This window comes from Neopelma chrysocephalum, unplaced genomic scaffold, assembly GCF_003984885.1.
Source record: "Neopelma chrysocephalum unplaced genomic scaffold, ASM398488v2 Primary Assembly neopelma1_143, whole genome shotgun sequence".
Lineage (NCBI taxonomy): Eukaryota > Metazoa > Chordata > Aves > Passeriformes > Pipridae > Neopelma > Neopelma chrysocephalum.
Window position 1 is genome coordinate 2,347,198 of NW_020897805.1, and position 11,139 is coordinate 2,358,336.

The 11,139-nt window shown below is 38.5% G+C and overlaps 1 protein-coding gene across 3 annotated transcripts in view; it reads left to right on the forward strand.

The window, feature by feature from the left end:
- Nucleotides 1–10,797, forward strand: part of VCL (vinculin) — a 60,246-nt gene extending 49,449 nt beyond the window's left edge. For 2 of the 3 annotated variants that reach the window (XM_027699998.1, XM_027699999.1), the window contains exons 17-21: nt 556–680; nt 993–1,178; nt 6,539–6,742; nt 7,421–7,525; nt 8,213–10,797. In XM_027699998.1, the coding sequence (XP_027555799.1) occupies nt 556–680; nt 993–1,178; nt 6,539–6,742; nt 7,421–7,525; nt 8,213–8,359 (767 nt within the window). In that variant the 3' untranslated portion in view covers nt 8,360–10,797. Of the gene's footprint in view, nt 1–555; nt 681–992; nt 1,179–4,153; nt 4,364–6,538; nt 6,743–7,420; nt 7,526–8,212 lie in introns of all 3 variants that reach the window. The other variant, XM_027700000.1, reaches the window with a different exon arrangement.
- The last annotated feature ends 342 nt before the right edge of the window (nt 10,798–11,139 follow it).

The following is an 11,139-nucleotide window of genomic DNA, read 5'->3' on the forward strand; positions in this document are numbered from 1 at the left end:
TTTAAAATGTACTTTTTACTGACTGAAGATGATGTGAACTAGTGCTCGTTTTTTCTTGTACAGCTGCATATCCTCTTTTATGCAAATATTGTATACACTTAAATCTCACAGAATGATGAAATCGAGGTCACACCACTAACTGCTGAATCCTGCTCTTTTCAAATGCAGTCAAAGTCCTGTGGCATATTCAAGGGAAAAAGAAGTCATCATTTCAGTTTGATACGTGATTTCGTAATCTTAATTAGAAGTACTTGTTACTAGTTTTAAGTAGTACTACTTTCTATAAGAAAATTTAACATAATTTCTTTGATTCTAGAAGTTGTTCAGGAATTACTTTGGCTATTGATAGTGACTGTTACTCAGCCTAGGCTTTATTTTATGCATGTTGCATATGACACTAACATTTCAAATGTGCAAGTCCACTGTAAACAATTGTGTAGTTTTTAAACACACATATAAGTGTACTTGGCAGAGTACATTATAGAAGTATTTTTGGGGGGTAGTTTTCTGAATATTACCAAACACTATTAAACTGGTACTGGGTTTTTTGTTCAGGTTTGCAGAAGAGTTTCTTGGATTCTGGATATAGAATTCTGGGAGCTGTGGCCAAAGTCAGAGAAGCCTTCCAGCCTCAGGAACCAGATTTTCCCCCTCCTCCTCCTGACCTTGAGCACCTTCATGTAAGTGCAGCATAGTTTGTAGTAAAATACGTGGTGTGTGGATTACAGGTGGAAATTACTTAAGTATGTTTTTATTCCTTAGAAATAAAAGGTATTGTCAGGCCAGCCATGCGTACAAGTAGCCTCAAGTCTAAAAAATACTAATCCATCATTCAAAAGAAAAGATTAAAACATGGTATTTTCTTTAACAGGATGCACTTGAAAAACTGGAAAAAGGTGTGAGTCCATACAATCATGTCTTGCCATGACACCATCCTTTACTCAATCTATGTACTGTTGCCTTGCACTGAATAAGATTTTTGCCTTCCTTAGCTGACTGATGAGCTTGCTCCTCCCAAACCACCACTTCCAGAAGGTGAGGTTCCCCCACCGAGACCACCACCACCTGAAGAAAAGGATGAAGAGTTCCCAGAGCAGAAAGCAGGAGAAGCAATTAATCAGCCCATGATGATGGCTGCCAGACAGTTGCATGATGAAGCCCGGAAATGGTCTAGCAAGGTAAGAAGTTGTTGTGTTGTGCACTAAAAGGATTATCTTCTATTTTAGTATCTGTGTGTTTCTTCCAAATTCAGTTGTATTATGACAGGGTCTTCCATAGACCAAATAGTAAAAATACTGCAGTAGGAGGAATTAGAAACCCTTTCAAGTGCAAAGTGAACTAGGGTCAACTGTTCTAATACTTAGAATTGCTAGAATGCTTTATTAACATACCCCTGGGAACACAAATATGCCTTGTATGCTAAGCTGTTTGTGATCCTTGTTGCTAGTATTGCCTAGAGAGCCACTAATACTTATGCCTGTGTAGGCTGACAAGCTGATTGCTATATTTAAGTGACTTTGAAAAGTCTGTATGGATGTTGCAGATGCCAGCTGCAGGAATCATGTACTTGTTTGTCTTAATTCTGGAAGAAGCTGCAAGTTAACTTTGCAGTTCATCTGGTGCATTTATGAGGGGGAAAGCGACCATATGTAAGTGACCTGGTCTCATTCTTTGTAATAGGTCACATTTGCTATCAAGGCTGAAATCCCTAATTTCCTTACCATTTCAGTGCTATGACAAAGTAGTGTGAATTCATTGGTCTTGCAAATGTTAATATTTTTTTTTTTTGCTTTTCTCTCTTTCTCCCCCCTGGCACCACCTTCCCCAAAGAGCTACATTTTTCCTCTGGCAGAAGCTGAGTAAGAACTTTTGAGATTTAGGCTTCTGCAAGTGTAAATTAAAGAGTCAGAACTCAGCTTTTAAAATTTCTCCTTTTTTTTCTCCACCACATTAGATGGTGAGTGAGGAGATAAACTTGAATACTTTACAGAATCAACTTCAGTGCTTTGGCCTTAAGGAACATCTGTTTTGGAAGTACAGATAAAATACAAAAGAAATTCTGCAAATCTTTTTGGGTGTCTCTTCCCCAAAATGAAAAGCTCTATTTCCCCCATACTTCTGGATGTAGCAAACACATTTTTATATTACTGAAGGGACAGTCCTGGAAAGTATTGTTCATCTCAGAAGGTAGTTCTGAGGCTAAAAGCCTTAATTTCAGCTTCCTAAAAGTGTTTTGATGTTGGAATCCCAGAATGGGTAACTTAACAATACAGAGTAGGTAATAAAATGCTTTTACCATACATATACTAATTACCTATATGTATGTATACAATATGCATTCTAAATTAAGTAGTGCAACTGTTTAAATATTTATCAAAGCCAAGCAGCAGAACTTAAAATTCCTTGCTGATTATGAAAGAGATCTAAGCTCAGTGACTTTAGATTATAAAACACTATTTTCGTTGCTATTTCTCTAATTTGAGGCCAACAAACCAGCAAGTTAGAACAGCAATTGTCCTTCTAATTCTTTTTTAGCAGTACCATTTTAGCAATAAAAGTTCAATTATTCTGACAGTGTTTTTGGGGAATAAATTTTAAAAACAGTTCTGTAGTCTCCGAAGTCACTTTATTGGGTGGAAGAGGGATTGATGGACAGTGCTGATGAGGAATGTGGGTTAAACCTGGAAAGACAGAAATATAAGATCTTCTTCATACTAAATCACAACAGACTGTGTGTCAACTGTCTTTTGCTCTTTTGCTCTTTTGCTGAATTACTTTAGTCTACTAAGGTAAGGTAGTTCACCTGTAGTAAAGTGGGGGGAGGTGAACAAGTACTTAGTCTTTAAAAAATGTTGATAACATTCTTCACTCTTGTAAGAATTAAAATCTATTTCTTTTTTCTCCTTCTTTACAAAAACTCCACTGAGTGGCTTTCTGGGCTTTCATGTACTCCATTTCTATCATGGAGCACAAACCAAACAATGTCTATTGCTTTAGTTTTCCCTGCCTTTTCCCCTAGTTTGGATAAATCATAGAATGTGGGATATTTGGAAACTTCATTAGTTAAGACTTAAATATAAGCTGCCTTTGAAGGCAAGTTGATTTGGCCTTGTTTAAGAATTACCACTTCCAAACCTCCTGTGTGTTTTTGTTGGTGTAGGTTGGGTTTTTTTTCAGTAAAAGGCAGTAGCTTAAGCAAAACACAGTTGAAAATGCTAAGGTTTTGGTAAGGGTACCTTGACTTTTATCACACTTGTCTTTAGTTGAAGAAATACAGTTTGTAAACTTGTAGGCTATTTTTATATTTAAATGGTGCTGTGTTATTAATTCCTGTATTGTTATACCACTCACCTCTTCCTTGATCTACCCTAACACAATATATTTGCTTGAATCCTCTTTCTTTTTTTTTGAAGGTAATGGATACAACATATTGTGGCAAAACAGTATCATATGTTTCATAATCCTCTTACTCTACTATTTCTGTTTCAGTCTTTTTTAAGAACTGTAATATTCATGGTATTCATAACATCCAGTGTCACCTCCTCTTTTCATAACCCAGTTTTGCTCTATTACATGTTCTCTGTGATATGTCAGTGCTCACTTCTACAGTGTTTCCCATCCCATCTTTTTTTTTTTTTACTCTACAACAAGCAGTGTTAGTGGTTTTTCTGTGCTCCTGCTGCTGTCTCTTCTTATCACATATATGAACAGGCTTCCATACAAAGCTTTCTATGTGCACAAAACCCACAGTCATCAGCTGCTGTGCCTGCTTCTGTGCAGTCAGAACAGCTTTCATTGAAAGAGAAAATCCATTCATTTCACCATTGTCTTGCCAGAAAAATGTTGTTCTGTGAGTCAGCCTCTGTCTGTAGAAGCTGTATGCTCAGATGAAAAATGTTCCTGCATATTTGAATTGTAAGTTTTTAATATTTTTGGTATCTTTGATTCACAGGTGAAATGTTTGTTTTTTTCTGCTAATCTTATATTCCTTCCCCTTCTCCCCCTGACCTGATCCTAGAGCTGCCTTGTCAGATCCTGAGAGGCCAAGAGGATGTTTTGGTCACTAAAACTGCTCAGTTTGTGCTCTTCTACCAAATTCTGCTTCTTGTACTAACTGTACCCTGTTTCTCCACCCTTGCTGCCACCTGCAAAGCCTGATGTGACTGTGATTAATGAAGCGGCTGAGGCTGGTGTAGATGTAGATGAGGAGGATGATGCAGATGTTGAATTCACTCTCCCCTATGACATTGAAGATGATTACGAGCCTGAGCTGCTGTTAATGCCAACCAATCAGCCCGTTAACCAGCCCATTCTGGCTGCTGCTCAGTCTCTGCATCGAGAAGCAACCAAGTGGTCTAGTAAGGTACTCCTGAGTCCGCGGGGACTGATCCGCGTGCATCCAGCCCTTTGGAACGTGACACATGTGCATCACTCTTGATCCCTGCCGGGTCCGTCATTCGGAATGAATAAGTGTGTCTGCACTTCATTTTAAGGACTGAGAGTGGCTTCACGAATTTGCTAGATCTGTCTGTCAGTGCCGGATTGAAGCTTGATTGGGGTCACTTATTAATATTCAAAGGCTTCCTCTCCCTTTGCATCTGCCTGGTCTTCTTTGTTATGGCAGTTTTCAAATTGTAATAGGGGTTGTCTTCCCTCCCCCCTTCCTGTTCTTTTTTCCATTCGTTTGGGCTACCTGGCAAGCCATGGTTAATGGTTTCTTAATGACTTCCGGATATAGCAGAGTATACAGCATTCAAGAAGTCATTTAAGGTGTCTACTGTGCTTTGCCTCCATTGATGCCATCAATTACAATACTTTCCAACAAGGAATGGCTTTGTATGGCAGTGTTCATGGAAGAGGACTGACTGCTGGCTTGCACTGGGCTGTATTGCAAATGCTGGTCTTGAGAGAATTCTCTAATGAAGAAGCTGCACTGAATGCTGTTAGCTCCTGATTTGAGATCGTGTCTATATGAAACCAGTGGAAATCTAACATGAGGTTCAGACATTCACAAGTAGTCTGTCTCTTCTGTCTAAGCACAAATGTTTGCAAGACTGGGCACTTTTCATAGCATGCTGCAAAAAATAAGGTTGGTGTCCCATAACTAACAAAAGTTAGGGGTGTGTGTATATGTACATGTGTGTATTTACATAGATAGATATACTGAACTATTTTAATAAAAAGGGCTTTAAAAATGTTCTTGTCCTTTTCAGATTCTGATGCTTGGATAACTTGTTAGAGGGCTTCGTAAATGACACTGGTCCTAATTTCTTGATCCTTCTACGTGAAAACATGGAAAAGTTTTGTGTTATGTCATTTGCATCCTAGCTGGTTATACTAGCAAACCGTTTAGCTAATGAATAGTTCAGCTTTTTGTGTCACCTGTATCTGCAAAATGTCTGGGATATCTTCTTAAATTTGCTCATAGTGAGTCATGGAAGTGTGTGCACAGGGTTGAGAACACATTTGCTAAGTTGGGTTCTCGCTGTGTACTCTTTGCTGTGAACTTTGGCCATTAATTATGGAATAACACCAAGGAAAGAGTGTGCTAATACATAAACTCACTCTGGTAATATTTCATCCATGCAACAGGAATGCTTCAAGGCACCAGATAGTTCACGTTTGACTAACAACTTTCTACAAAGGGGAATAATATAAATATACTAAATATACTAACAGACTACTAACAATTGATCAGCTAGGTCTGCTTTTCCTTGCACTAGGTTTCTCTCTGGAACAGTGTATAAGAAATGGTTTTGCCTTGGTCACAATTCATATTTCAAATATTTCTCATATGTATTTCTGTGACTGTAATTTTTGATGTAGAAGAAATTTGGATTTTAATGTAAGAAATATCACTAGATTATCTTTTGAACTACCATGTTCTTCTCTCCTGGAAGCTTTATTTTAAAGGGGGAGATTTTATCAAAAAGGAAGACTTATTTTCAAGGAATAACTTTTTTTAAAAGTAATAGTTGCATCTCACTTCCACATTACCTGTGACAAATTTTTGTATGTCAGATTCTCTTCCCTTTATCCTTTAGCATTACAGCAGCATAGCTCATGCTTTAACAACTTCAGTTCCATATGCCGCTGAAAATTTTATGCTCAACTGTTACGACTACAACTATTTAACTTAATCAGTGCTATTTGGTTTATCAGGCTCTTTAGCACATTTTTTAACTTTAAAAAGTGGGTTTCTGGGGAAATCTGGAATTTCGGATGCTAATAACACGCTTTATCTTAAAATCTAGTCAGCAGAGCAGTAACTCTCATTCCATGGACAAACTAACACTTTACAACTTCTTTTTTCAGTTTTGAAGCGAACTTTTCCCCTCAGTGTTAGGAACAAAACTGCCAGAAACGTGTAATTAGTACAGATCTTCCCTGTTCCTTGAAGAAACCTCTTCTGTGTTCACAAATGGTTCTTCCATCCTTAACTTCTTCCAAGTGTTGGCACCCAAATGCAGGCTGCCGTTCCGCGGTGGCTCCCGGAAGCCCCCGCGGTGCCCTGACGCTGCCCTGTTGTTGTGTGCAGGGCAACGACATCATCGCGGCGGCGAAGCGGATGGCGCTGCTCATGGCCGAGATGTCGCGCCTGGTCAGAGGAGGCAGCGGGAACAAGCGGGCCCTCATCCAGTGTGCCAAGGATATTGCCAAGGCTTCGGACGAGGTCACACGGTTAGCCAAGGAGGTGGCGAAGCAGTGCACGGACAAGCGCATTAGAACAAACCTCTTGCAGGTAACGAGTTCACCTGTAAACGCCTCACACGGTTCTCTTGTTGTTGTTCCTCTTGTAGTGTGGGCGAGCACAGGAGCTGTGCCAGTAAATCCTATATCTTTTGGGCTTGTAAAGTTCTGTCAAGTTCCGGGTCTACTTTTAGATCCCCTAGGAATATATGTTCTGTAAAGCTAGGGTTTGATTGCACGTGAGTGAAAGATGCTCATGGCCAAACAGGATTTGAAAAATACTGGTAATACAAAATATTACTGAATATTTTGTATATTTCTGAATACTACTGAAAAATACGACTACTGGTCTGTCCTAAGTCTGCATTGTTTTGTATTTCATCTACTCATTCCTTTGTATCAAAAAATAGTAGCAGAAATATAACACTCCTAGTTTTTTCAGTCTCAGCCACATATATATATGCATCATGCCATTCCTAACCAAGCATATCTGAGTAATATCTGGAAGAAAGGAAAAATGTTGGCTCCACCCCAAAAATTCCCAGAGCAAGTAAAATAAGATTCAAGTATCCTACCAATGTTCATCAGAAAGTCTTGAAGGTTATAGGATCCCCTCTATCTTATTTCTTTTCTAATAGTAAAAGAAAATAAAAAAGTTTATCTGAAAAAACTCTAGATAATGTATGGGTTCAGTTTACAATGTGAAGTGGTTTTTATGCCCATTCCTTAGGTCTGTGAGCGAATCCCAACCATCAGTACACAGCTGAAAATTCTCTCCACTGTCAAAGCTACCATGCTGGGCAGAACTAATATCAGCGACGAAGAGTCGGAACAGGTAAGAGGTGTAAAAACTGATGGGGAGCGTGGAATTGTTCATCAGTATTATGGGGAAAAATAAACAACAGGTTCTATCAGATGTGTTCTGGGAACTCAATGTTTGGAAGCTTACCTCAGCTGTTCAGTGAAGATAATTTTGGAACAGCAGCTTGGTTTCTACTCAAAAGCTACAGTTTAATAGAGGAACAAGGCAAAAAGCTACTCGAGTTCTGATGTTGCTGCGAACAACTTGGTAATTTCCCTGATTTGCCAGTGAAAAGCTGAGCGGCAGGCTGGACCTGGGAGGGCAGGGGCGCCCTCGGGTGGATTCCGCGGAAAACGTTTATTTTCCAACATAATTTCGACTCCCCGCAGCTCAGTTACCTTCCAAATGCATCTTTTCAGGTGAAATCTCACAGTTTTGGCTTCTGATAAAGGTTATTCTACCTAGTGACGCTAAACTTCTTTTTTAATTCAAATTTTGCACAAATATACAGCAAAGAATGGGAAAGCCTTGTTTTGAGTGGGGATAACACTTGCTGGTTTCCATAGACTAGTTGCTTCACTTACTGTTTCATAGTTTAAGTCAGCAATTACCTGAAATAAGATGTTTGTGCTAAGAGTCTTTGTGCACAAAGGGTTTCCATACTACTGTCCTAATCGTGGTATTTACTGATATATTGGAAATTCTTCTTTTTCTTGACAGGCAACTGAGATGTTGGTTCATAATGCCCAGAATCTCATGCAGTCTGTGAAGGAAACTGTGAGAGAAGCTGAAGCAGCATCCATTAAGATAAGAACAGATGCTGGGTTCACTCTTCGCTGGGTCAGAAAAACCCCATGGTATCAGTAAACACTTGCCACATAAGTATTGTTTTCTGTAACATAAAATGCCTTTTTTTTGGAAACAGAAGAGATATATGAACAGCAAAAGGTGCTGTATACATGAGCTTAAGATTAGCTTATGCTAATGCCCCATTCTAAGGGTATGAATTATAAGATAATGCATTTCAAATGTCTTTGGAACACATTTGATATCAAACACCTCAAATTTGCTGTCAACAGTAGACAGTTCTTATCATTTAAATTTTTTGTTTTGCTTTTCAAGGTTCTCTTAGTGAATTCTGTACTCCCAGAAGCACATTTCAGTTATGCACTATATATTCCAGTAGTTCCCATGTGATGATATAAAACATGGACCTCACTTTAGCTTGCCTTGAGAGTTTAGGACACTGTTGGTTACTTGGCAGTTTTTTAGGGACAAATCATTGATATAGAAACATTCAACTTTCCAACAGGATTTTAGCTGGCTGTTCTAAAACCTTGCAGAAATGGTGTGGGGCTTTTAATTAAAAGAGGGGAGGTGGGGCAGCAGAACAGTTGTAAACTGAGGATTAAAATTCCATGTCTGAACTGATATTGCTTTTTTTTTGCTTTTGATTTTTGTCTGGCAACAGTACTTTAACACAAACTGGAGCTGTCTCTGTCACCCTGTAGGTAGGCATTCCAGAACTCTCATACTGTACTGAAATGTTTTGCAGAGGATGTTAGTGGCACACTGTTGACACCTTGAAGCCTTAAGGCTGGAGACCTTAAATCATGGGACTCTTTCCTTGCTCAATTCAGCAATATATTGAGCTGAAACATCCTGGTTCTCTTAAGCTGACTGCATGTCCAGGACCAGAAAATGCCACATGCTGGCTCTTTCTTTTGAAAACCAAATGAGCACATGCAATTATTCTTATTTCCCTATTCTCTCCATCTGATGTTATTCCAGCTGCTCAAGGTGGAAATTAAAAGATAAAGATACTCAATTAAACAAGACCTTTAGCCTCACTGCCCTTGTTTCCAGCAATGCATAAGCTTTTTGAATCCTGAGCTCTGCAGGGTCCACGAAACCCTATTTAGGTAGTCTGATGGTCCCAGCAAATGGTGGTTCCTAATGCTACACATACCTCATTATTTTTACTGCTTTTGGAGTTTGGAGGCTGAAAATCTTTTTTAAAGTTCTAGTAATAGTGAATTGAACAAAGTGCTACTGCGTCTTTTAAAAAAATCCCAAACAAAATGACAAGAATAAAACCCCCAAATTCCCCCCCACTAAAATAGACTTGTGATGCTTTTATCCTTCCATAATTTAACATGCCTTCATATATATATATATATATATATATGTATGCATACACATTCACTTAATTGCCTTGTAGTCTCTTTTGGCATTTGACAGAAAGGAAAACTTGTTTGAGTTTTTACACTTGCAAGGAATACTTGCAGACTTCTGCCTAAATCAGCACTGACATCATAATACCCTTTCAATTTGCTGCAAATTGTTGCATGATCAAACCCCCTTGAATAGAAGTGTCCTTGTGGAAAAACTGCTCAGTCTTAACAGTCCAGAGGAAGAGACACAGCACAGTCAACTGTCCTTTACCTCTCTGCAACAGTTATTCTACACTTAGATTTTCTCCCCTCCACCCCCTTTCATTGCACTGTTATCTAAAAAGGGAAGTTAAACTGTTGATAGTACATCTGCCTCAAAGTGACCTCAGCAAGAGAAGGCACATGTTCGTCTTTAATTTGCTCCTTGTGTCTGGGTATTATGAAATATGTGGTACTTAGGATCTTTCCTTAGTATTCTCTTCCTGCAGTTACCTGCAATGGGAAGAGGAGGGAAGGGGTGCCAGAGCCTTAACCTGGATGCATTTGGTTGGTTTATACCAGATCTTTAACATAATTTTAATGTAGTAATTTCTATTTAATAGTAAATAACACTGAGTAAGTAGGGATTATTTTAAAGGGATTTTCTAAATAGTCTTCCTGTATTGCTTCTCAATGCTTCTCACATCCCCCTGTCCCAATTCAGGCTTGTCTGTGAGATTTTTTTATTTTAGCATCACTGTTTAGTTGCTTGACTGATATTAATGCAATATTACTAATGCCTTTAATACATAATTGTTTATGCCAAAGATCACTTTTTGTTTATTGATGAATGTTTGCAGGAGAGTTATGAATCATGGTTGCCTTTGATATTCTTCTAGAATGTTTGCTCCAAGTTCTCGAACTGTTTTGTAGAAGCTGAGATACTTGTCCACCTTATGCAATTACTGCATTTTTGAAAACTATTGGTCTGCAGACCCAAAGTGCAGCAGAAATTTGAACAAGACCATGAATGTCACTTGGAAATGTTTTACCACTATAAAACTTTGTTTATAAACCAAAATGTATTGTATAGTCTAATGTTTTCAACATTTCTTTGGTTCTGTTAAAACAATAAAAATGCATTTGTACAAATATCAGCTTGTGAGTGTTAATGATTAATGGAGCAGTGGATAATGCTGTAATAAGAAGAGCAGCAAAAAACTAAAGCAGCAGAAATACTAAAGCAAAAGAACATTTGTTTCTCCATCTTCTGAACAGAAAAAAAGTGCAAAGTTTCTCAAACAGGAGAAGATTAAATGAAGTTTTTTCTGTCCTTTGTGCCTGTCAAACTTGTAATTAAAAGACCTTACTGGAAGCTGTGTTCAGTGGGAGAAAACAGGAGTTTTTCCAAGGCCTGACAGTCATCTGTTCTATGAGACCCAAACAAGGTTCTGAAACCTTGAAACGGGGTTTGCCTGATCCTGCCAGTAAGGG